General features: G+C 39.5%; 2 protein-coding genes across 5 annotated transcripts; both read left to right on the top strand.

Moving 5' to 3' along the window:
- The first annotated feature begins 204 nt into the window (after positions 1–204).
- Positions 205–9,188, top strand: LOC127654210 (N-acetylmuramoyl-L-alanine amidase-like). Of its 3 annotated transcripts, none has more exons than XM_052141297.1 (5): positions 205–429; positions 4,324–5,166; positions 7,373–7,583; positions 8,563–8,857; positions 8,954–9,188. In XM_052141297.1, the coding sequence occupies exons 1-5, from the start codon at positions 366–368 to the stop codon at positions 8,972–8,974; spliced, it is 1,434 nt and encodes a 477-aa protein (XP_051997257.1). In that variant the 5' UTR covers positions 205–365; the 3' UTR covers positions 8,975–9,188. The 3 variants fall into 3 exon arrangements, with proteins under 3 accessions (XP_051997257.1, XP_051997256.1, XP_051997258.1); XM_052141296.1 differs by having other exon boundaries at positions 4,318–5,166; XM_052141298.1 differs by lacking the exon at positions 8,954–9,188 and having other exon boundaries at positions 4,318–5,166; positions 8,580–8,765.
- Positions 9,189–10,769: 1,581 nt separating this feature from the next.
- LOC127653946 (disabled homolog 2-interacting protein-like) lies at positions 10,770–25,465 on the top strand. Of its 2 annotated transcripts, XM_052140821.1 has the most exons (18): positions 10,770–11,713; positions 14,859–15,001; positions 15,885–15,963; positions 20,644–20,711; positions 20,888–20,973; positions 21,127–21,253; positions 21,380–21,478; positions 21,595–22,266; positions 22,342–22,486; positions 22,580–22,724; positions 22,821–23,057; positions 23,282–23,483; positions 23,639–23,730; positions 23,875–24,163; positions 24,263–24,376; positions 24,624–24,814; positions 24,904–24,988; positions 25,101–25,465. In XM_052140821.1, the coding sequence occupies exons 1-18, from the start codon at positions 11,191–11,193 to the stop codon at positions 25,188–25,190; spliced, it is 3,387 nt and encodes a 1,128-aa protein (XP_051996781.1). In that variant the 5' UTR covers positions 10,770–11,190; the 3' UTR covers positions 25,191–25,465. The 2 variants fall into 2 exon arrangements, with proteins under 2 accessions (XP_051996781.1, XP_051996782.1); XM_052140822.1 differs by lacking the exons at positions 10,770–11,713; positions 14,859–15,001; positions 15,885–15,963 and adding an exon at positions 16,405–16,564.
- The last annotated feature ends 1,754 nt before the right edge of the window (positions 25,466–27,219 follow it).

The raw sequence follows: 27,219 nt of genomic DNA, 5'->3' as shown, positions 1-27,219 counted from the left end.
AAATCTAGCTATGACCTTTACCTTGCTCATTTCCACACACAACAGACTGCAGACCTTTCAGTCATTCACTGCCATCCAAAGATCAATATTTTTAGGTAAATTTAGGCAATGGAACCGACCTTTACTCACTTATACATCAGGGTACAGACAAATGCACATACACACTTGCCCTTACATGCGCAATCCCTCTGACACTCCATCGACGTTTGCCGAAATAGCAGAATGCACTGCATGATTGGTTTGTTTGTACGTCAAGACCCTCATTGCATGATTCAGACTATCCTGCCTCCTGTGTTCCAGCATATGTACAAGTCGAACAATCAAATCAAACACGTAGTAATGAGCAGTGACATTTAGGACTAAGAATGATACCAGGAACACTGTGGATTATTGCAACGGCTGGCATATGCTTAGGCATTCAGAGTGCAGGTAAGCTATACTTTTTCTACGTTGCACTTAAACATAAATTAAAAATAATAATTTTAAGATTTATGAATTTCAATTTCTTAACAAAGCACCATCAATATTGAAAGTTTTATTAATTTCATTTAATCAAACATTACACTATTCAACTTGATGACATTTTATAATTAAACTAAAATGTGCAAACCTTAAAAAAGAGGCTAAAATATTTTATTTTAGTGTGTGTCACAAACCCAAATCCTGTCATTTGTTCTTTGGTAAACAAAAATAAACATTTTTAATCAGTCTTTGACACTCATACAATGACAATTCATAGTAACCATGGTTGTCATGCTCCAAAAAGGAGCAAAAACACCATAAAAGTAGTCTATGTGACAAATTACCTACACAATCTCACAAATGAGATTCAAGAGCTACGTCTAAGGGAAAGATTTTCAGTGAATAATGACTTAAATTTAAGACATACACAGCAATTGAATGACTTTAGAAAACTTGGAATATAGCACACACAAGTCATTTGGACTACTTTTATGATACTACAGTATTGTGGTACTTTTTTGTCCTTTTTAGAGCTTGGCAGCCCATGGTCGCCATACACTTTCCTAGTATGGAAAAGAATGTCTCTGACATACCTGTTCCCTGATAAAAGCAGAACGAGATGCTGTGCTGATTTACTTTGGGAACAACTTTAGTGTGACCAGCAGTGAATATGTGTGCAACACGTCAATGAAATTGACTAGAATTTATAGCCTCTGCTGGTGACATCATTGGATGCACCTGTAGCAGGGTTATAAATAGATGCATCACAGGTGCATCGTCAGGTATTTTGTCTCAAGAGCAGTCCTGGGTCATTCCAGTGCGGCAATGAATCGCAGCATCTCGTTCCGCTTTTATCAGGGAACAGGGGTTACAGTTAAGTAACCCAAGACGTTCCCTATCAAAAAGCTACACTTTGATGCTGCACTGATTTAGCGCTTTGGGAACGAGAATACCCACGGCGCTGCACTGTGGATGTTCAAACCCCTTACAATTGTGTAGTTTGTGCTCATAAGAGCGCGAGAGGTCTCAGACATGAGCTTGGAATGTTGACTCAAGGACATAAGACCCTCAAGGACTATTGCTAAGTCCCATGAAGGGATCCTGGTCCTAGCAGGAGGTCTCAGTCGCATGGCTCCACGAACGAAGCGAGCGAGCAGAGGATGTCTCCCCAACGGCGCCCTGTCAATCAAGGCATGGCAAGCCGACAGAGTGGCCACGTAAACCCTGAGAGTGGCGGGGCATGTGCCTGCTGATAATTTTTCCAGCAGAAAGTCCAGAACTGAAGCAATCTGGCAGTTAACTGGATCTGCATTATGTGCACTGTGCCATCTTTCAAAGACACCCCATTTATTGGCGTAACTTCTTCTAGTAGAGGGAGCCCTAGCACTTAGAATGGTCTCGATAACTTCAGGTGAAAGCCCAGTGTCCCTCAGTTGGTACCCTTCAGGGGCCAAACATGAAGGTTCCACAGCTCGAGCCGGGGATGAAATATTGTCCCCTAAGCCTGAGACAGAAGGTCCCTTCTGTCCGGAATCCCCCAAGGCGAGTCGTCGAGGAGAGACATTATCTCCGAGAACCATACCCTGTTCAGCCAGCGCGGTAAGAGGCAGGACCCTTGCTGGTGAACTTTGGCCAAGACTCCCGGGAGCAGAGAAACCGGGGGAAACGTATACAGGCAAATTCTGGGCCATTTATGTGCCATCGCGTCCAGACCCAGGGGGGGCTGGGTGACTCAGAGAGAAGTAGAGGGGACACTGCGTTGTCTGTTGAGAGGCGAAGAGGTCCACTTCTGCCCTGTAAAATCTTACCCAAATTTGTTCCACCTCCTCGGGGTGGAGTTTCCACTCCCCCGTCGGTATTTTCTGTCTGGACAGTACATCTGCTCCCACATTCAGGCATCCAGGAATATAAACTGCCCTGACTGACAGGAGCTTGCCCTGGGCCCAAAGGAGAATCTGACGCGCCAGTATGTTCAGCTGGCATGAACATAGACCTCCTTGATGGTTTATGTAAGAGGCTACCGCTGTGTTGTCCACCCGCACCAAGACATGGCAGCCTCTGGAGGAAGCATTTCAAGGCCAGAAAAACAGCTGTCAACCCGAGACAGTTGATGTAACAATCGAGCTGGCGACCTTCCCATTCCCTTGAGCTGGACGACCACTTAAGACCGCTCCCCAGCCTGTCAGGGAGGCGTCTGTCGTTAGCAACTTGCGATGGCAAGACGCACCTAGAGTGGAACCAAAAGTAAGTAACCGGGGTATGAACCACATAGAAAGGGTATGAAGCGCGCGGCACGTAACCCTTATCAGCCTTAGGGGACTGGCCCTTGGATGAAATCCCCTGGCTTTGAGCCACAACTGAAACGGTCTCATGTGCAGAAGGCCCAAAGGGTTCACCGAGGACACAGATGTCATGAGACCTAGTATTCATTGATACTGAAGAACAGTGCAACCTTGGCCTAGCCTGACTTTTCTCAGGGTGTTCTGAATGGAAACAATTGAAGCAGGAGACAACTGTGCCCGCATCATGATCGAATTCTATACAACGCCCAGATAGGTAATTTCCTGAGTGGTGAGAGAGAACGCTCTTTTTGACGTTGAGTCTCAGACCCAGAGTAACCAGATGAGCTAAGACAATATCCCTGTGCTGAGCTGCCAGTTCTTGTGACTGTGCTAGTATCAGCCAGTCGTCTATGTAATTCAGAATGCGGATCCCCCGGAGTCGCAAACGAGCCAGTGCTGCATCCATGCATTTCGTGAATGTGCGGGGTGATAGGGCTTGGCCGAATGGAAGAACATGATATTGGAAAGCTTCGCCCCCGAAAGCGAACCTCAGGAACTCCCTGTGTTGTGGCAGAATTTCTATATGAAAGTATGCGTCCATGAGATCGATCGTGACCAACCAATCGTGATGTCGGATTTGGGACACGACCGTCTTGACAGTTAGCATTTTGAACTTGAACGCCCTGGCTAAGTGATTCAAGCCTCGAAGATCTAAGATCGGACACAACCCCCCCACCCTTCTTGGGAACCAGGAAGTATCTGCTGTAATAACATGACTCTTTCTCTGGAAGGGAAACATGTTCTATGGCCCCTTTGACCAAGACATTTTGCAGTTCTTTTCACAGTAGACATGCTTGCTCCGGTTTCATGGTAGTGGGAACCATGCTGTTGAAACGCAGAGGACAGCGAACAAATGGAACTCTGTAGCCTTTCTCTACTGTTCTTAGGACCCACATAGAAACAGATAGCAATGCTCGCACCCGTCCCACAACAACACAAGAGCAGCATGCTCTTCCCCCAAACACACTAAACAAAACTGATGTGTGTCCGTTTCAGCCATAGAGCATAAACATGGAAACACACACTGCTTGCTTTGCTTCACACTCATTCTTGGAAAGGAGAAAAGGTTTTCTGTGCACTGCCTAACAAATTCTAACTCCTAACAGAAGAAAGAAAGTTCTGACAGCTTGAGAAGCACAACACATACAGAGTGGTCTGAAGACAAAAGTCCTGACGATGCACCTGTGACACATCTATTTATAGCCCTGCTACAGGTGCATCCAATGATGTCACCAGCAGAGGCTATAAATTGTAGTCAATTTCATTGATGTGTTGCACACATATTCACAGCTGGTCACACCTAAAGTTGTTCCCAAAGCGCTAAATCAGCGCAGCATCAAAGTGTAGGTTTTTGATAGGGATCACCCTACATATATCTACTAAATTTCTCATTTTGTGTTCCGCGTAAGAAGAAAAAGTCATACAGGTTTGGAAAAAGATGATGGTGAGTAAATTATGACAGAATTTTTAATAAAATTCACAATTGCTATCTCTAAGTTATTGTATATTTCAGTTACAGCAGATCATTTGAGGACTATGGAGCTCTTTATAACAGCTTTCCACCACTTAGAAGATTTAAACCCAAGAATGAGTTCACTGGCTTTAGTGACAAGTCTACACAAGATTGCAAGTGATAATTTCACGTACAGTTTGGAGTCATACGACAATCACACTGCTATTCACTCTTCAAACTCCAACAACAGTTTTATCCCTCAGCTGCTGAATATGAACAGAAAGCTCTTCAATTTCTTTAACCATACCACTCACCATTTTATAACAGACGGTCACGAGGAGAGGGGAGTTGTCCTGACTCCTGATGGAACGACTGTTGCCCTCGCTCCCCTCCTTCATGGTATTGAGCTTGGCCTACAAGCTAAGGAGGACAGTAACCAGACTCATGGTTTCTACCTACTCCCATTGGCCAAGAGCCTAAGCTTGTCATTTCTGCAGTTTCAGAATTCAACAAAGTTTGAGTGGCTTGGCCCTGATGGTTGTTGGGACAATGTATTGGCTCCTATAGTTTTCACTCTTGCAGGGGTACCATCTTTGGCCACTGATGCTCTGGTCCATGGAGGAATGGATGGAGCCATACTAGGGAAGCACCTTTCTGTTGTTAATAGCTATGAAATAAAATTAAGTGAAATGCTGAGGAGCTATTACTCAGGCAGCATGGAGGAGTTGGGTCACTGTGATACTGCTCTGAGAGGCCGCTATCGCAGACAGAATTTTCAAAAGATTACGAATCCATCATTGCTTCAAGAGAAGGTAGCAGAAGCATTACAAATGAATCGACAACAAGGGGACACTGTGGTGGAGAATATTACAGAAGAGGGAATTAAAGAATTTGTGTTGCGATATATGGGTAAGTACAACGTTTTATTGGCATGTTAAAATAAAAATAAAAAGTACGTTTTTAATAATAAAGTTGTAACACTATGAGAATTAAGTCATAATGTTTTGGGAATAGTCTCATAATAGGCATTTTACAAGGATTTTTTAGTCGTAACATTAAAGAAATATACCGGGTTCAATTCAAGTTTATTTCAAAGATTTATTTTGACACGTCCCTCCTTTTCTCTAAAAAAGCAAAAATCAAGGTTACAATGAGGCACTCATTTCCATTGTAAGTGCCTGTGCCTCAATTTAACCACGATTTTTGCTTTTTATTTACATTTATGCATTTGGCAGATGCTTTTATCCAAAGAGACTTACAGTGCACTTATTACAGGACTATCCCCCCGGAGCAACCTGGAGTTAAGTGCCTGGCTCAAGGACACAATGGTGGTGACTGTGGGGATCGAACCTACAACCTTCTGCTTATCAGTTCAGTGCTTAGCCCACTACGCCACGACCACTCCCACTCCCACTTTCTGTTTAAGACATGGAGGAATGAGTTAATTTGTTTGGTAATCAATATTATGCCATAAATGCTGTAGATTTATCTTAGCTTGTATTGAACCCAGAATATTCCTTTTAGATTGTTAACAGGCACCATATTATGCCAATTATGCTTAATAAGTCAGCAACGTGTGTGTTCATGTGAAGGTCTTAAACAGGTTCCCTTTATCAGGTTTAAGCATAACGGAAAGTACTTTTTTGACCATTATCCCATTTTGGCATTGCATGTAAACACCTATACCTGCATTATTACCTGCTTATCCAATGTGTGCAAGTGCGCATAACTGTTTACGGTTTGACATCAAAAGCAGAGAATAATCTCATGCAAATGCGGTTTTCTTGCTTGGTCAGATTTGTTTTGAATAAGCTGATATGCTGAAGCTATCGTCATATTTGTGTGCATGTAAACTGACTCATTATGTGAATAAAGTAGTAATATTTTGAGAATAAAGTCCACATTATAAGAATAAAGTCAGAGCATTATGAGATCAAAGTCATAATATCATGAGAATAATGTCATAAGTGAAGTAACATCATGTGTTGTGGTGGAGAACAGCAAAGTTGACCACTGAATGCAATTTCAGATTGCACAAAGAGAAATTCCCTGAATGTCTGCCTCTTTTGTAGTCCTAAAAATATATATTTTCCTTTTTAAACTGCTGCAGAGTCCGGATAATAATGAAAACTCAATGCTGATGAGCTAAAACACCAAGAATTTGTTGGTAAATCACATACTAAAGTATGATTTAACTAAATCTTCCAAATCTTGCATTGATAAATCAGGCGGCCTCTGCTGCCAATTCCCCCTGAGCTACCAGGGGCCACCACAAAAGCAAGGATGTTGTTTTTTTAATATACTAAAAGCTTCAAGTAAGACTCAGGCATCGCTTATGGCTCAATTTGACAGTTACAGGGGGCCCCCTTGTGGCCCGAGAGGGAAGGGAAAATGTAATGGTATTGCGGGGGCCTCCAAGAAGGATTTTGCTTAGGGCCCCCATATGCTCAGAAACGGCCCTGCCTATTCTTATTGTGATAATCACACTTTTTCTCTTAATATTGTGATTTCTGTTCTCAGAATATTTATTTATGCATTTAATCACATAATTTTAGGATTTTATTCTCCAAATATTACTACTTTTATCCATTGTTAAATTGTCTCAGTAAATAGAGCCTGGTGCACTCGGGCATTTTTAGAATGATTGACAGAAAAAAATTATTTGGATTACTTATGAAAACTAGGACAGAGTGTAGTCAACGTTGCGGTGTGTCAGACAAACCGCAACGTTGAGTTTTACGTTTGAGTTTTACGTTTTAGAGTTTTATGTTTGTAGTATTCTAGTTTCAATGAAACACCAGAAGGGTCTCTCAACCAGCCCCACTCATTTCGAACACTGCTTTTATCTCATAACACTACTGGCTTTATTCTAAATATAATACTACTACTTTAATCTCATAATGTTATGACTTTATTCTTGAAACTTTATGACTTTATTCTCATACAAATCCCATTATAAGAATACTTATTAAAAAAAATCTCAAAATCTTTATAAATTTTATTTGAACATAATTTGCCATGGTCACGGTTAAAGGGACATTCAGTTGTTCTTCAATGTTCATGCATAAAATGAAGCTGATCAGACGTATCATGCTGACAACAGTGTCCTCCTCAGACTGCCCTGCTATCATTCCGAGATGTATGTGGGGAGCAGCACCGCCCAGTGTTCCCCTCGTTCCTCTGTCTCCATCCCTACCTTTTCTGTATATTCACCACACAGCGATTCCCAGCCAACCCTGCCTAAACTTTCAGATGTGTTCCACAAAAATTAGAGCAATTCAACAATTCCACCAGAAAGATCGTGGTTGGTACGACATCGGCTACAGGTGAGACGACCTACTCCTGCACGATTTATCACGTCACAATTTTGTAACAAATACAATTAAATTAGGGCTGTCAAAGTTAAACCATTAATGCATGCATTTAAATGAATATTCTGGATTCAGTGCAATTTAAGCTCAATTGACAGCATTTGAAGAGAATCAAAAATAATAAATTTCTTAAAAATAATGCATAAATCTAGGTTACAGTGAGACATTTACAACGGAGAGAATATTGCCAAACTGTAAATGTTAAAATGTTTCATAAGTATATCTACAAGACATAAACAATATGTGTATTAACATGATTTTAGTGTGATAAAATGGCTTACTAACATTTTCTGTGTAAAGTTATTTTGCAATTTTACAACTTCATAGATAAGGATGATTTATTTAGAAATCACACCCTAATATGGTTACACAAAAGTCCACACTAATACGTTTTCATGTGAAATTTATCTAGGATTACACCTCTCGTCCATACTTGAAAGGTGTTTCCCACCACCAAAAACAGTGCTTCGAAAACACTCTTCATTTCTGCATATTTTGGAAACGAATAACGTTGGCAAACTAAAAACAGAGTTTTCAAAGTTGAGCATAAATAAAAATAAAGGCGACGTCTCACACTGATACCTTTTCACTTAAAATCGGATTGATGTTGCCATATTTATGGCTCTCATCCACACTTAAATGGCGTTTTCTTCCACCGAAAATGGAGAATTTCGAAAACGCTCTCCATAAACGAAAACAGTTTAGTGTGGACGTGACCTAAGAGAGACACGATTGCACATTTTAACAGATTGTCGGCACTAGTATACATAAAAAGTCTGTTGTATATTTCGGTTTGGCTCTGACCAACTTTATGTTGTTGTATAACCCGACGAGAGCATATATAACCATTTTTTTAGTACAATGCAAAAGATATTACAATCAATGTGATTAATTTGCAAGTATTATGTGTATCTACTGTATATGTCATCCAAAGCTTTTTGGTTGGGTCAGATGGGTACATCTACGAAGGTCGAGGTTGGATGTCACAAGGGGCTCATACTAAAGGACGAAATACTGTAGGGTATGGGGTTGCTTTCATCGGGAACTACGATGCCCATTTACCCTCCAATTACACAATGGAGCTAGTGCGCCATCATCTGGTCAAATGTGGAGTGCGGAGTGGATTCTTGCAGGAAAATTTCACCATGCTGGGTCACAGACAAGTAGTAGACACAGGGTGCCCAGGGGATTCCCTGTATGCTGAGATAAAAACTTGGGAACACTACAGAGTAAGTATACCTATGTATTTATTACATATACTTTAATGCTAGAGATACCGAAGTCTTCCTTACTAACATTTTGTGTCTGTACCATATTTTCCACAGAATATGGATCCTTTAAAGTAACAATGAGGACATCTGCTGTCACTGACATGATATGACAAGGCTTACAGTGCATGACTTTGTTTTTTCACAGGCTGTGATCATACCACCACTTAACCCTTAAATATATGGCTATTTTGCCAAACATTATTACAGTACATCCCTCGGATCTTTAGTAACCCCGCACTTGTATTTATCACAAATGGATCTACAAAATCCCCAGATGGTGTAACCTTGTCAAAGCATTTAAATTAGAAAATAAATTGAATATTTTCTATTAAATGTTGGTGTTTTATTTTTCATATATCAAAGAGACGATGCAACAAGTCTTAAATCTTACAGTATGAGACTCAACTGGCTCTCAAACACATATTGAGCTTAATACATTTGCATAAGTTACACTAATGTATTTATTCAGGCACTTATTGAAAATAGCCATACAACTTACTGAGTTTCAAAAGTACATCCAAATGGAAAAAGCCAATTCATAATGTTCATGTGTTTTACTTGCTATAGTTTACTTCCATGTTGCTTCTTCGTCAAATAGCAATGTCTAACATAAATGAAGTCAATCACTGAAACAACACCGCCACCTTGAGTAACAAATGTGTATATGCATGTGTACACTCATATGGGATACTGATAATTCACAACAATTGAGCAGAAAATCGTCATGCTATAGTGGTCATTTGTATGAATATAGCACTAATTGATTTTAATAAACAAAGAAATAGATATCTTGTGATAGTACATTTAAACATATTTTAAATAATTATAAAAATATTATTTAGAGAAATTTAAATATACAGTATACTGCAACATTATTACATATCTTGGGTCTCTAAAGACCATATATGAGTTCGGTAATTAAACACATCATTTTTTACTTTTTGCAATTTTGGCTATCATTTTTTAGAAGATTCATAAGAGAAATGATGAGGAATACTAAAGAAATTGAGGAATAACTAAAAAACAAACTAAAAAAAAACAAACAAAGAGGTAAAGTAGGTGGAATGAGGTCCCAGGTCATTAAAGATCCGAATTATGCATTTAACAGTTAATCAATATGAAAATATTCCTAGAATTTAAAAGTAACTTGGTTGGCATTAAAACAAAGTTATCAGTATTTAACAGGTCTGAAACAGATTCATATTTTGGTTAAATAAATGAGAGTATGTTATGAATTGTTATTGTCAGTGTGAAAGGAAATTACATGTACAAAATTAAAAAGTATGATATCTCATATTTTGCATGTTATTTTTCACATGTGGCTGTTTAGTTTGAAACAAAGATTGACTAATTTACTATGAGTCTTCAACACAACAGGAAGCGGTTTTCTTAGCAGGACCCAGAGTAAGACAGGAAGCCTTGCTGGTGTGACAGGAAATTTAACCGTCATTGAACAAAACAAGCAGATATTTTGCTCCATTTTATTAGCAAAATCTAGTTTTGATAATGTTTTATTGCCATGATAATCATAAGCATGTTTACAAGCCACAACCATAACAGTTGATTTCAAACTTAAATGTAGTGTGTACGGATGGAAAATATATAAAAATCAGATAAAAAAAAAAGATCAAATGAAAGATTTCAAATCTTTTCTAAGAATGCCCTTATATTAAACCAGAATAAGAAGACTATAAAAAAAGAACAAGAACATAGCATAAAAATTTCAGGGTTTGTTGAGTCAACGTGGGAAATATCTACACCCATCATGCCTTCATACAACCTGTATATTTCAACCTGATTTCCCCACCCATATAGTGACTGGTTTCCTGAATGTTGAATGACAAATAAAAAAACCTTACAACTACTAGAGTTGAGGACCACAAAGCACTACATCTTGCATGATTTTTGATTGTACCAATTTAACAAAGCCAAAAAAGGAATATTTGGACTGTACACTTTTCAACAGTAGAACACTAGATGATTTAGGACAAGAAATGCATTACATTCGATAGACAGGAACTTAGTGAACTGATAGAATTTTGAAATCGATGATGCGTAAAACTGTCTGAGGAAGTAGCCAAAAGGCAATGTGAGTGGAGGATGAGGTCTGGAGCTTTGGGGACACACAGACGGTACTTGAAGACGTGGAGAGATGCTAAATATTTTTGAATGCCTCTACAACTGGTAAGTGCAGAGGGAACTTTATGCAACAAAAGACAGCCTTTACGTTCCACAAAAAGCATCCAAAACCCTGAATACTTGCTAAGAATTGACACAAGCGTAAAATTGAGATGGGTACAAACAAGGAACCGAGTGCTGAGCAGCCAACTTCACAGATTGAAGAAGAGGTGGAACAGTCCCCCGAGCAGAACAGTCCAGTTGAGGAAGAGCCCCGACAACCAGAGGATGGTACGCTACTAAACACTTACAAGTGGCACACAGGGGCCAAGACCGAGGCGGTTGGACAGGGGACTATTGAGAGGCTAGAGAAAGGAGCTTCAAACAAATGGAGTAAAATGCAGAGTTGGCGCAAAGCTCTGAGTGAAGATGCTGGAGAAAAGTGCTCGACTGCACCTCGAGGGGCTGACAGCCCCTCAAAACCAGACAAGCCTACGACTTCAAGGAAAAATCCTTTCCGCAGAGCTCTTTCTGAGCCACCAGGGTCCCTCCTGTCTTCGGTCTTGTCCTCTTCTTCAGCATCAGGGTCCAGCGTCCAGGACACAACACAGAAGGGTAAAATAAGGAAGTATCTACAAACGGTCTCACAGAAATTCAAGAGGCCTCGTCTGCAGAGTACCACCATTGTAGATCATGGTAAGAGCTTTATATAAAATGTTAAACACAAAACACAAGCTACTATGTTGCAAAGAAGCTAAAACCTTTCAATTGATATAAAGGTATTTTTAAAATCTAAATAGGACCTCTACACATGGACAGTGTAAACCTACTTTCTAAGAGATTGTACATTCAGATCACTTGCCACTAACTGGCAATAAAGATTAGGATTTCAACAACATGATATGTGTAATTGGGCAGTAAACAACGTAATAATGATTCCAGAAGATAACTAACTGTAAAGGGATTCAATGGAAAGGAGGAGGCGAGATCTGGCTTGACAATATCAATAATATTTTAATGAACAACTTAACCAAAAGACACAAACATCAACACACATGACGGTCAGCTGCCCGTAAACGATCTCTCTCTGTCGCACCACCATCCGCAGTTGGCCTTTATCCCTCTCGGAGGCTTACTGTAATTAGCCTGATAAGGGACCAGGTGTGCAGAATCACAACCAGGCCCCGCACCTCCGCCCTGTCACATTCCTCCCTCATTCTCTCTGGCATGACGTACACCCCCCTCCCCCCCTCTTTCCCTCGTGCCCTAAGCCCTGTCTGCCGGCAGGTCATCCCTGCCTTCCAGAATCTAGGAGGGGACGGGGAGGGATATATAACAGAAATAATTAGAATGGGGGGGTACTTCCTGTAACAGTGTAGTACCCCCCAAAAAACACTGTAAAATTTAAAAGAGAGGGAAAAGGCCAATGCGGAGCAGCAGTGAGAGAGAGAGAGAGAGAGAGAGAGAGAGAGAGAGAGAGAGATTAAAAAAAAAAACCTTACTCGCCAGTTCTCCGATACGCCGTAGCTTGGTCCTCGGCCACTCCTCCACCCTCTAACGGATGACAGCCACGCCTCCCCGGGCGGATCGGAGGCAGACCTCCAGCCCTTGGTGGACAGAATGCCCCGGTGCATTTTCGGGGAACAGAAGGGGTCTCCCCCGCTCCAGCCGGTCGGCAGCAAGCCCCTTCTCCCCTCACGGTCGGGGCTGCTCCATTGGGGTGGATGGTAGTGGCGAGAACTCTACTATGGCATATCCCTCTTCCTTCCCTGGTCTTCGGCACCAGTGTAAAGGTATTCAATGGAATGAGGAGGTGAGAACCTGCTTGACAATATAAATAATATTTTAATGAACAACTTAAACAAAAGACACAAACATCAACACACATGATGGTCAGCTTCCCGTAAACGATCTCTCTCTGTCGCACCACCATCCGCAGTCGGCCTTTATCCCTCTCTGAGGCTTAATTAGCCTGATAGGGGACCGGGTGTGCAGAATCACCACCCGGCCCCGCCCTACACCTTGTCACACTAACATAGACTTTACAACAAATACATGGTTGCAATTTTAGAGAAAAGAGCAATGATTTTATTTCTCCAATGAGTTACTGCCTTTGTGCCTGGTGTAAAATGCCCTATAGAGATATTTTTTAACCAGTTAAAATCCACGATCCCGGTTCCGGGATTTAAAATTACGTCAGTAATAATGTACTTCCAATTTTAAATGTATGCGGAGGAGTTATGAGCTCATATCTAGTACCACTTGAAAGCTTAGAATGTCTACTTTCTTGAGATATGCATCACTTTGGCATTTGTTTTACACTAAGTAACTTATTTACAATAAATTACATAGTTCCGCCCATCAAAAGTCGTGGTCATAATTATGTATGCTTTTGAATACATATGTCTCATATCGCTCAAATATGACGCACATGTACAAACCATGTATCAAATGAAAGCTCTCATTGCCAGTAAGAAGTTCCAATAAGTCTTTTTATTGAGGTATAATCACATATCTAATACACTTCGAATGAATCATGAAGTATACAATCATACAAGTGAAATTATTGAATATTTGCCGTGCTACTCGCGACTAGACAGCACAGTTAGCCACAAATGCTACATAATCCTTTACCTTAGGTTATTCTCTGCAAAATGAGCCGTTTTTCAGTGTTTTCTGTGGTTGTGTGCCCAAGTAATCCCTCGAGTGCAGAAAACCACAAAGTAATGTTATATGATATTCAACAATCCAGGAAAATATGTAAACATCCGATCCGGATAAAGCATATATTGCCGTAAAGCTTAGACCCTCTGCTTTCCGGCAATGTCTCTCAAGATCAAATAGACCAATCAGGGGCTGTGATATTGCATCCTGACTGTGAAGTGATCACTGGGTAGGTTACGTGCCCAAAACACACAGACGCTGTCTCACCAGACACCAGAGCGCATATTTACCACTTTCAACAGTGTTTTATGTAATGACAAAGGGCTTTCTGTAAAATTACACTGGGATTTTGCATTTATAGCACTGTATATGGGTATGGGGAGACTTTAGATTTGGGTAGGCGGAAAGTACACCAAAAAAAGGTAATATTCCTTCCTTCAACCCACTCTGAGTGGGATTCGAACCGGGGTCTCTGGCATGGGAGGCAGGCGCGCTAACAAGGAGGCTAAAGGATATACCCACTAGCATCAATCGCTAGTGTGCTACTTGAGGCCAGGGGAGTGAGGTTTACACCATGCACAGCTACCTACCTGCTGGCTACATTACACTATTATTATATTAACTTATTAAATTGGCATATGAATTGGATTGCAATTGCTTTTTGATGCCTTTAAAGTGTGATATTTGGGTGATTCTCACAAAACCAGTTAAGTAAATGACCTGGTCCTATTTTACTCCAAAATCAAAAAGAACAAGTAAGAAATTAGATTTTGCATATAGAAAATCATGCTTAGTTTTAGGGCCATTAAGGTTTTTTGGGGGGGGTTCTTTTTTTGCATTATTTTCATGACAGTTACACACAATTTACCCCCCAATTAAAAAAAAAAAGATTGTCATTATGATATTCTCATTACCACAACATGACAAAAAAAAAATATATATATATTTTCTCTTATTTTAATTTAAAGTATCTTTGTGCAACATCCTTTTTTACTGTAATAGTGTGATGAGATCATTTTTGAATGATAATTTTCCATTATGAGAATCATCAGATACAATGGGAATAATAAAAGCAAAACTTTTGGACACTTATGGCAATGAGTATTGTATCTTTGCAACTTCTGCAGTAGGTAATTTTAACTGAAATGTTGTTTTTTTATCATTTTTATTTTATGAGAAGACAAAGGGAAGTGTGAGTCTGAGAATGCAGTCCAAGAGCCTGTTCGGCTCACCTGGGCCCCCCAACAAGACGTTTCCGTTTGGGACATTAGCAACTGTTTTCTTCAAGATGGACAGATCTTTATCCCGCGTGAGGAAGAGGTAATGGACACACTTTCAACGGTGCTAACAGATGAAACATTATACTTAAAGGGATAGTTCACACAAACATTTTTATTCTCTTATCATTTACTTGCCATCCCAGATGTGTATGACTTTCTTTCTTCTGCAGATCACAAATTAAGATTTTTAGAAGAATATTTCAGCTCTGTAGGTCCTCACAATGTAAGTGAATGGTGACTAGGGGGCATATTACAGAAACATCCAAACTTTGGAATCTATGTCTTATTTGCTTTATTACAATGGCAATTTCAGTTAGGATCTCATTTAGGAAAAAGCTATAACACAACAACATTTCCTAAATGCATTATCTCATCTTATTATCACAACAGATAACTATTTAAGTCCTTACAGAAAATCTACACTTTCACTTCCACATTCAGCCACCTTGGGACAGTTGGGACTGGTGAAAAGTGGAGATTGATAGGAAAAAGGGACTTAAATATTGATCTGTTTCTCACCCACACCTATCATATCACTTCAGAAGAAATGGATTTAACCACTGGAGTTGTATGGCTTACTTTCATGCTGCATTTATGTGCTTTTTGGACCTTCTGAGTTCTGTCACTGTTCATTTGCATTGTATGGACCAACAGAGCTGAGATATTCTTCTAAAAATATTTGTTTGTGTTCTGCTGAAGGAAGAAACTCATACACATCTGGGAATGCATGAGGGTGAGTAAATGATGAGAGAATTTTCATTTTTGGGTGAACTATCTCTTTAAGCGAATAATTCATATTAAGGTAGTAGATGTATCACAGTCAGTCCAGAGCCGGCCCAGATTGTTTAGAAATTTTACTTCATTTAGGTGAGCATATGCAGCCAGTAAAAAGCATAATTGTTTAATCTTTGACATTATCTCAGCCTATGATGCGGGTACGAAACCGGGCCAGCAGTTGCCTCTCCAGCCTAAGTCTTCAGAACATCAGTGGAAGTCACACTGGTAAGTATCACTATCTGTCTACTTACTGTCATTGATCTTTACTGAATTAACAGAGTTGGGGTCTTGACATTTAACAAGATGTATGATTCAGCATGTTTTACAATAATAAAAGCTAAGATATATTTAAGCACACTAAAAACAAGCAAGCACAAATGTTTAAGATCATTGGGGGATTGCAGTACATGGCACTGAAGTTACAGCCCTCTGAATTCTGACAATTTACAAGTTGGAGATGGCTTTGAGAGATGAGAGGTATAATCTGTCTCTCTAGCCAATGGATGCCTGTCAATGACTGTAGTGATGCTAGATAACATATTCACAGAGGAAATGGCTGACGTGGTTCTGCGTACGCATGCTTGTTTAATAGCTTCCTTTGAGTTTTGGAAGATAGCATCGTAAATGGGTGTTTCATAGCAGAGAACGAATGAAGCTTATGGGGTGTGCTGTCTAGTTTGCACAAGCATGCAGGACACTCACATTAAAAGAAAAAGGTCATGAAAGGGCGATTAAGAGTCTAATCTTTTGAAAGGAATAAAAGCTGTTTCTAAGTAATTTTCCAGCATGGGTTTCAGGCGATGGATTGTTTGTGGAGGGGCACTAGGTGAGCAAAATTATTTATTCTATAAACGTTAACATCTTAAATTATTGAATTAAATGATTTTGTTGGAGAGTATAATGCATATGAGATGCTAACCTTCTAATAAAGCTAATTCAGTTGACAAATATTAATTATGAGTACTGTTTTTAAATGCAATACAGTTTATTGAACTTGCAGTCTTTTGCTGGTACACTCGATATGAAGAGGGTGGACAAAATAACAGAAAAGCCCAATGAATACATTTATACATTTATAAGTGGCAGGGACATCAATTGCCATCACTACATTCCATCATACAAAACTTGATCTGTATTTGGTTGGAAGACATTTAGATTTGGTAATAATTGTGAAGACCATGGAGAAGACATCTAACTTCTAGTGTTTATGGAACCACACTTGATTTTGTTAAAGTGATTGTGGCAGGGCGGAGGGCGGGGCCGGGTGTGTAGGATCGCGACCCGGCCCCGCCCTCCGCCCTGCCACAGTGATAGTTTAGCCAAAAATAATGGTAAGTGACGTAAATTATAACAGAATGTTCATATACCTTTAAGAAGTACATACAGTATGTGGGTATAACCATCTTGGTATATGACAAAATTTTGATGAAATAGAGATACGCAAAATATTCCTGGTCCTGTAAATGTTGTATAGTCATTGACTGCAAAGACCATCCTGTCCAATAATGGACAAAGATGAAAAAGACTATCTGATGAAGTGTCTGTCTATAAATATCACATAGTTTTAAACATTGTTCCTCTATGCAAATGTGGTCTGTCCATATTTGTGAGAGGTTGTATTTATTTTTGAGACATTTAACGTATATCATTTAGCAGTTTTTGTAACCAATAGACCAGTGATTTAGGCAGATAATTATTTTTTCAAATTATAATTTTTTGGCAGTTGTGTGCTGTTGCTTTTCATCTCAAAGTGCAAACTTCCAGACTTATTTTACAGCTGACACATTTAGTAAATGTAATAATATGACTCACCATTGCATTTGCATAGCTATTTTTTGTTTCTTCTTTTTTTGTGATTTATTTACTTAACATTTAAGCATCTATATGCCAAACCCTGATAATCAAGTAGATGGCTTTCACACTGGATTTGGTACAAAATTCTGAACCACATCCTCTGCATGATGCAAATTATCTTTACTAATCTTCTAACTTTCATAAAGGTACTTTCGATGATCGAGTCAAAAAAAAAAATTTGATAGATGAGATCAGGCAGATTTAGTAATTTGGGGGCCCTAAGTACAGGGAGGGCCCTCTTTAATGACACACATTTACGTCGGTTTTCTCTTAAAGATTCTGTAAGAGAAATGTATATATATATACATTGGGAAAAAGTTGGGACAGTATGAAAAATGCTAATAAAAACAGAAAGGAGGGATTGTAAATCATATTCACGCTTTGCTATTTTGACAGCAACACAACTGCACATACTATGATTTGTACCATGTGAATTTTATTTTATTTTTATTTTTTGAATGTACAGTTATTTCAAATCAGATGATTGCAACACGCTCCCAAAAAGTAGAGACAGGGCAGTTTAAGACTAATAATTATTTGATGAGTTAAAATAACAAGGCAATGTGAAACAGGAGATTTTAAACAGGTGAGGCAATCGTGTCATAGTATATAAGGAGCCTCCAAAAACAGCCTAATCCTTTAAGAGCAAGGATCGTTCAAGATTTGTCAATTTGCCAACAGATGCTTCAGCAAATAATCCAGCACTTTGAGAACGATGTTCACCAAAGACATTTCACCCTCTACAGTGCACAATATAGTTAAAAGATTCAAAGAATCTGGTTAAATCTCAGTATGAAAAGGAGGTAACTATCTTAAAAAATGTCATTCATCTGTATTGGATATCATGAACATGGGCTTGGGATTACTTTAGTAAACCTTTGTTAGTCAACACCATTCATCGCTGCATCCATAGATGCACATTAAGACTTTACTAAGCAAAGCAGAAGCCATACATCAACACTGTCCAGAAGCACTGCCGAGAACAGTGGAACCATTTTTTTGATCCGAAGAGTCCACATTTAAATTTTTTTAAGCACACCATCCAGCAACAAAGACCACATACAATTGTGCAGCTAATGAACTACATAATGGATGAATGGTGGGAAATTCCACTTTCTAAACTTAACAAACTTGTGTCTTCAGTGCCCAAATGCTTAATAAGTGTTATTAGAAGAAATGGTGATATTTCACAGTGGTAAACTCTTGAATGATAACTTTTTGGGGGTGTTTCAATCATCTGATTTGAAATTTCTGTACATAAAAAAAATAAATAAATTCACAGTGTAAAACATCATTATAATAGGTTGTATGTAGAGCTTTCAATATAGCAAAGGGTGATTATAATTTACTGAATTAACTATTTTCAAATTAATAGACTAAAAGTTGACTTTGCATGTTTCCAGAAGGCTTTGATCAACTTTAAAATTTTAAAACATAAAGTTAGCTAGATTTAAGCTGCTAAATAAGGCGAAAATGAGTCAACAGTTTGAGAAAAGTTTTCTTATTTATGAATGTCAATACCCAGATTTTAAACATCATCAGCAATGTGTATTAGTGACTATAGTGAGTGCTGTACTCATGGAAGCAGTGGTGGGTGGCAGTGCAGGCTGTCCAGCAATCTGATCCATTTGGAAAGCCAGTGTTACCTTAGGAAGCCTTGAATCCGTTTAATATTTTTCTCTCCACAAATTCAATTCAAACTCAACTAGCAACAATGTAGCTTAGCTTGTCACTTGCAACAGAGTATACGGTGAAATCACACAAAACTGTCCGAGCGGTTTGGCTCACTTTCACCTTTTTATGAACTTGTGGAGATGCATAAAACCTTGGAATATTCCATTACAGACTGATCTGAGGGGGGAGGGGGTTGCTTGAATTGATGGTGCTGAAAATAATAACGATATCAATCCTATCAGCATTGTAACAGTGATATCTAAAATTTCAGCACACGTTATTTAGCATTACTGATAATAATAAAGCATATTATTTGTATTTTTAGGGGGCCCTTGGCTTCTGGTGCCCTAGGCGGTTGTCAACCTTTGCCTAGTGCTAAGTCCGCCCCTAGATGAGATTTCCATTCTGTGCTGTATTAACAAAACTCAACTACATAACTTCACAGTTATATTTTCAGTTAAACTGTACATAATTAATCTGATCTGCAATTGGAAGAAGGAAATTACTATGCTTCCTGTCATGGCACACAGAATCTGCTATTGCCTTGAGATGAATCATCCCATCAGACCGAAATAAACAGGAAGATTTACAGTATGCACATTGTCATAAAAGCATAAATGGTCAACAACAGCATTATGGATATCTGTTTAACAAAAGAACAGACCACCACCTTTTCAGGGTCCACAATATCCTATTGTGTACACTAGGAACTGTCTATAGAGTTCTTGAAAGAAAGTATGGGTTCCACTTTGTAAGTTTCTCAGCAAACTGCATGGCAATCAAATACTGTCTTGAGTTTATTTTAAGCTGTGTCTCAAATGATGCACTATACACTATGCACTATTTAAAGGGTAGTATCATCTCAAATGGAACACTTACATTTTTAAACTACATGGATGCATTTGACACTTTTCAGTAGAAGAATGCAACATCATATGTTGCTGCTAGCTTTAGATTGTTAGCAAACCTCAGTCCAACGCTTGTATCTCAAATAAAACATATTAACACAGTGTGGGGTGATAGTAAAGCATTCAACTCACATTTGTCAAGTGCTGTCTTCACATAATTTTTGGTAGTTGCCATATTTGCATTGATTACAGTTGTTTTGTCAGGCCAATTTAAGGCTAGTTAACCCCACTCCTTCCGCTATGCAGTACAAGTCACGACAACTGTGTGCATGAAGTGTCCAACATTCCACACTCCGTTTTACGGTTGACAAAGTACAGCATTTTTCAGTGTGAACAGTATGTACACTACAAAATGATGAGAAATAGTGCAGAAGTCTGCAATTTGGGGAGCAGCTTTATTTTAAAGAGGAATATTTGGGTATCAAAAAGTGATCATCAACTACAGAAAGTGTTCCATTTCTCTCTGTAGAGTTAAACCCTGATCCTGTGGTCCCCTCAAGTGGTAGCAAATTAAAAGGGCAAGATGGCGGTGTCAAAGTGAGTAAATATTAGTGGGCCTCAAACATCAGTACAAATCTGAAACTCTTGCTCATGTTAATTAAATGCATGTATAAATATGTCTATTTAAATCTTAAATAATCAGTTTCTTTCTTCAACCCCATTCTTTCCTTGCCACTCCCTTTATCTCATTCTCTCTTCTTTTATGCTGCCAGCACTTAATCAAACGGCGCTTTCAGGTTGAGGATAGACGAAAAAGCAACACCCAGCTCAATACTGCAGGACTTAGTAGTGCTGGAAGGTGGGGCAATATTTTCATAATACTTTGATACTATAATTTCACCACAATTCCATCAGAAGCACAGTCTAATCTCTCTCAGAACAAGCAAATTTCATCTGATGACTTGTTATGCTACTCAGTTACATTTCCCATTGTTTCTCACTCTCTACCAAGGTATGGTTCCAGGGAATCTTTATCTATTCCCGTCAGTGCTGCAAAAAGCCTGGATCTTAGTGCAGACCAGACCACAGTCATCAGGCCAGTCCATAGCTCGATTCTAGGAGAGAAGTACTGTTTTCAGGTAGATTTTGCTGTTGCCTCTATTTTATAGTGTAACCAGTTAAACCATGGCAATTGTCTTTATCTGAAACCCTAATCTTAAACAGCTGCCTCTTTTCTGGGTACCTCTTTGTCCAATTCATGAAAGGTCATAAACTCAGAAAATAACCACTGCTTTGGGTGCAGTTCAGCTGCAGAAAGAGACCGCTGGATTGAAGACTTGCGTCGTGCTGCTCATCCAAACAAGGTACAAATATTATTCAACTTAAAAGTCCATCAAAATGTGTAATTATTTGTGTGTTAGTAAGAAATAAATCTCTGAATTGGTTTTATATTGTCTTGCATTTATTGCTTCCTATTCAGGACAACTGTGAGCGCACAGAGAACTCTCTGAGCCTTTGGGTTAACGAAGCAAAAGACCTTCTGCCTAAGAAGCGATATTACTGTGAGCTCCACCTTGATGGGACATTGTTTGCTCGAACTAGTAGCCGGGCTGTGGGAAAATCCACCCAGCGCTCCAGCCAAGCAGGTGACGGAGGATCTGGAGCAGCTGGTGCGGGCCATGGTGGTGGTGCTGGAGGTGGTTGCCAGCTATTTTGGGGTGAATTGTTTGAGCTTGAAAACTTGCCCCCTGTCACCCAGATCACCCTGCATCTCTTTAAAGATGAGGATCCCAAGAAGAAGCATCATTCCCGGGATGACTCTATCATGCATCCTCTGGGATGTGTGGCTCTTGCTCTGGCAGACATAAAAGGACGGGCCTACCAGGAGAAGTGGTATCCCATCATTCCCTATAAGTCCCCAGGAGCAAGTACAGTGAAGGACCAAGTTGGATCACAGGCTTCACTACGTGTCAAGGCCAGATTCCAAAACCTGAAGGTTCTGCCTATCGAGAGGTATAAGGAATTTGCAGAGTATGTCACAGTGGACTATGTGGGTATGTGCAGCAGCCTGGAACCCCTCCTTAATGTGCGGGACAAAGAAGAACTAGCAGTGGCACTTGTTCATGTGCTCCAGAGCATTGGGAAAGCCAAGGTGAATGAAAATGCCATTCATTGTTGAAAATACAGATAGCCCTCTTCTGATTTCTAAATTTTCTTATATGTACAGGAGTTCTTGATTGATCTTGGCAGTGCAGAAGTTCAGCGCTTGGGAGAAAATGAGGCTTTGATTTTCAGAGAGAATACATTGGCCACAAAGGCTATTGATGAATACATGAAATTAGTGGGCCAAAAGTATCTCATTGACACACTTGGTAAGGAACATTATACTGTATCTCAGCTGTTATAAAACGGCATGTATAATTTTCTTTACCTGTAATCTTCTGTTTCATCGTGTTCACCCACAGGGGACTTTATAGCCAGACTGTACAGTGGAATTGAGAGCTGTGAGGTTGACCCACTGAAATGTTCTGCCTCTGATTTACCGATCAACCAGAGGCATCTAAAAGAGACATGTGGGGATGTTGTAAAGAGAATCACTAACATGCAGGAGTAAGATAAACCTAAGCTAACACACTCTGAATATTTTTGACATTTGGGAAAATTGTGCGATTTGATTGTATTTTTCAATTTCCCCTCTATGAACAGTTCGTTCCCTGCAGAGCTGAATGAGATTTTCTCCAGTTGGGTATCAGAGTGCGAGGAACGAGGTCAGACAGAAATCGGACACCGTCTCATATCAGCATCTCTGTTTCTTCGATTCCTATGCCCAGCCATTCTCAGTCCTTCACTCTTTGGCCTCACTCAACCCTATCCAGAGCCAAAAATTCTTCGTACTCTCACTTTGACAGCCAAGGTCATTCAGAACCTTGCAAACTTCACCTTGTAAGTCTGTCCCTAAAGCAAAATGTATAGACATGTTTTAATGCTTCGCATTTCGATTACCATGCACAGTACCATACACACCTGTGTCTTGTTGACATGCATGAGGACTACAAAATTAAGTTTTATTAATTTATAACATATCCACAAGGATTTAAGTTTTTGTAAGGCTAGTTCTCATGTAATAAGAACCATATTTTGTCTTCACCATATGGTCCACCTTATAGGTTTGGTGAAAAGGAAGCGTACATGCTCTTTATGAATGAGTTTCTAGAACAACACTGGGACACGATGCGAGGATTCTTACAGAGGGTGTCTGATTCAGAAAGTGAAATGGCCATGGCTCGATTTGATGGCTATGTAGACTTGCCCCTTCGTCTAGCGATCCTTCACAATCTACTGATCGACATTATCTCTGCAATGAAACAGGTAAAAAAATATTCCTACCCTCCAAAACAGCTGAGATCATCTTTACTTTCATCTCAGATTAGGCCATTATGAAATAACTGTCATTTTTCCTCAAAAAATATCACATCTTGTGCATTAAACAACATAATCATGCTTAAAAAATATATTGTCTGTAGGACACAATAAACAACCTGCATCCTTTGCCTTCGATCCTGAACCACATCACAGAATTCCTAGGCCAAGATGCTCAACGGATCCCGGTTAGCAGGTGAGGTTACTCCAAGAGAAGCTGGATCAAGCAATTAGCTTGACCAATTTTACCTGTTTGTTCAAAGTTCTGTTGCTTAACAGCAACAAGATTTCAAATTATGAACACACGCTCTCACCTGTGTCTCCATTCTTGCTAAAACAGCATTCCTGGAACACTAAAGCCAATGTATGTACCACCAAGAGACCTGCCCAAGTACAGTCCCTTACATATCTCCATGCAGCAGCTTCCAGTAGATTCAAAGCCCAGCCAAGGCAAAGAGCGTCAGCAAAAGCAGTTACAGCGGGCTTTCAGTGTCCCCAACAGACCAGCACGAAATCAGCGTCAACTAATAAAGAGGCAGGCAAGCAATGAAGAGCTCCCTGCACAGTCCCAGGACTGCAACCAGGATCAAGGAGCTGATCGGGAGTTGTCAATTTCATCCCCTTGGAATGTGAGTTAACTTGGTTAAAATTCACCAGACATGTTGGCCAATGAGTCGGCTTCAGATAAATATTTGATTTAATGCACATTTTCTCGTCTTTGTGTACAGGGCATAAAACACAAAGCTCTGCCAGCACCAGTTCCCTGGATTGTAAACAACATCAACAAGGAGCCATATCAAATGACAGGGCAAGAACAAGAGCAGACAAACTTATTGGACAGGGTGAGTTCTATTCATTAGAAGCAACTGGCTTAATTTCCGTCAAGTTTATAATATATGCGTATAACAAAGCATGGTAATACACATTAATTCACTTTTTGACAGCCTCTTGTAAAGGTCTATGTGTAACCAGACTGGTTTACATAAATCTTCTTCCTCTACTTTGAGGTTTGGTCAGAAAATACTCAGAGGAAATGGTGTAATAAAATGCCACAGTACTGTTCGTTGACAAAGATTTGGTGTCCCATAGCATGCGCAAGAGTTGGCCGAGTTGCGTTTAGGCGTGGAACAGGTGACTGAGCGTGAATTGGAGATGGCCAAGCGGTTAGAAGACTTCATAGTTCAGAGCCAGAAACAGAGTACACAGCTACAAGCACAGGCTCAGGAACTTCGTAATATGTTAACCATCCGTGAGGAACAGCTGGCAAGCACAACTTTCAGGTAAAGAAAAAAAGAAATTTTTTTAATGTTGAAAGAAGAACATTGTACAAATTTGTAAATTTGTATTTTACTCCTGTTTGTTTGTCTAGACTGGGCGTCATTGAAGAGGAGAGGGAGGAAGATGAAAGAAAGCTGAATGTGGCTGTGGCTGCAGTAGAACGTATGAATGTTTTGGTAAGTGATTTGGTTTTCTCCTCTGCCCAGTTTTACAAGTGCATATGATTCATTCAGGCTTGTGTATCTGTTATGGCTAAGTTAACACTTGCATTTGTGCATTTGTTAACAGGAGGAGCAGTTTGCTGGATTGTTGAAAGATGTCCATCAACTCTACACAGTTAATGCCGATGGCATAAGAAAGACTTGCATTAACACCTAATGCAAGACATGAACAATACTGTTGGTGGTGCTACATGCTGCCATATTTCATTGCTTTTAGCTTTTCAGATGACAGTCAATCATTGGTAACAACTTTACCTAACTAGGTATGCACCTAGATGTCAAGATCATTGCGCAACTGGATTGTATAACTACAAAATTAATTGAATTGAACATAGGACACCTATTTGTTGACTATTCATTTAATCTAAGCCTCAAGTTTAACATTTAATATAAACCTGCATTTGATTTTTTACCAATTGTGCTTTTTACTTTTTTGTAAAACTTTACTTTTTTGTTCTCAATTATAATGTGAATTAAACAAATGAATTTGATTTGTTGCTCTCTTTTATTTTATCCTCAGTAAGTGTTCCATCAGTCATTATGGCATACAAGCCTATTACTCGCAGCTTACCAGTTAAAGGAATGTTTGGGTTCAATACAAGTTAAAGGAATAGTTCTATGGAGACAGATTTCTGCCAAAAGTAAACAAAGAAATAGTATGTTTTGCAAACAAACACAATCTGCTTCGCAAAGGAAAACTCGACTCTCAAAAAAACAGAAAGCGATTTGCAAATATAAAAGGAAGTCAGAAAGACAGAAAATGAAGACTAGTTGTCCTGTACCACTGGCTTAACAAACAAATGCACAGTGTTTTACAAATACATATATTAAACATATATGTTTCATATGAGCCTACATCATATTTCACAAATAAGTACAATATATTCTACAAATTCTACAGGATTGTTGCACAAAATCTGACGTGAACAATTACATACCACTTGTGAGTCACATGACTTTTGGCACAATGTTCTCAAACACAGTCCTGATTTTCTCACAAATGCATCCATTCAAAGGATTCAAATGGTTATCCTTATATTTGTAGGGGCACCCCGCGATAGCAATCTCCAAGGGGCCCGCACCGGTTTCGAGAGATGGGGGAGATAGAACTGATTGCCATGGTGCCCCACTTAAGAGCGGGGCCTGGTGCGACCGCACCAGTTGCACTGCCCTATGGACGGCTCTGATGGGAGCTGTCTTATACAAATGTGCTGAAATACAGATGAAACTTTCATCAATATGTCCAGGAGTATGTCTCATCAACACAAAAATAATGTGAAATGCTGGCAAGCGTGGAAATTGCATGTCATCTAGTCTAAACATGTATTAAAGTTATTGAACATTTATTTAATGAGGGAAACAATTATGGCTTTAGGAAGAACAGGTTTCAGAAGTATTGATGCTCAGTTTCTTAGGGAATTATAAGAGTGGCCCGGGTAAAATGCATTTAGTGTGACACTCGATTTTATCATTATAGTGGGCTCTTTTTTTATCAAACTGATACAGAATGAAGACACTAAGACATTACAGCTTCTTCTTTTTTTAGCTTTGAAACAATTTGTGTTGTGAAAAGCACTATACAAATAAAAATGACTTGACTCTACAGTAACCACTCCTTTGGTTGAAAACTACAGTTGTAACTATTAAGACACTTCATTCAATCATTGATGTTCTATCGGGAAGACACGCAGGCTTGAGTGAAGTTTGAGATGCCATTATTTGATAGATGTAAAACGGGAGGTGATGTCTCTCTCTTTGGCGTAGGCCCCGTCCGGCAGTCCGAGGGAGTTGTAACCAGAACCGTCATGTCCTGGAGGCAGGGGCGAGGAGCCTACCCCCCTGCGGGACAGGGCTCAACCTGTGGTGGTGGGGAGGTGGAGGTTGCAGTGTTAGCACACCGAAACAGCAATGTGATAGATTGTGAGCGGACTTATAATGCATTGGCTTACGTGCGATTGGCTAGGAGTTACCCAGCTAATGATGTGATTATGTACACCTGCTGGTCTTCCCGCTAGAACTATGCTCCACTTCCATTTCTGGTTTCAGGTCCAAGCACTGTGTATCATAAAATAATTTAGCCATCAATGTAAGATGATCTTTATAGCATAAATTGCAATGTTATCTGAAAACAGCTTTAGGGATAAAGCTATTAAAATTTCTTTACGGTTAAAAGTAAGGATAAAGTA

This window comes from Xyrauchen texanus, chromosome 13, assembly GCF_025860055.1.
Source record: "Xyrauchen texanus isolate HMW12.3.18 chromosome 13, RBS_HiC_50CHRs, whole genome shotgun sequence".
Taxonomy (NCBI): domain Eukaryota; kingdom Metazoa; phylum Chordata; class Actinopteri; order Cypriniformes; family Catostomidae; genus Xyrauchen; species Xyrauchen texanus.
The sequence above is the reverse complement of the archived record's forward strand: the minus strand, read 5'-3'. Positions and strand labels throughout refer to the sequence as shown.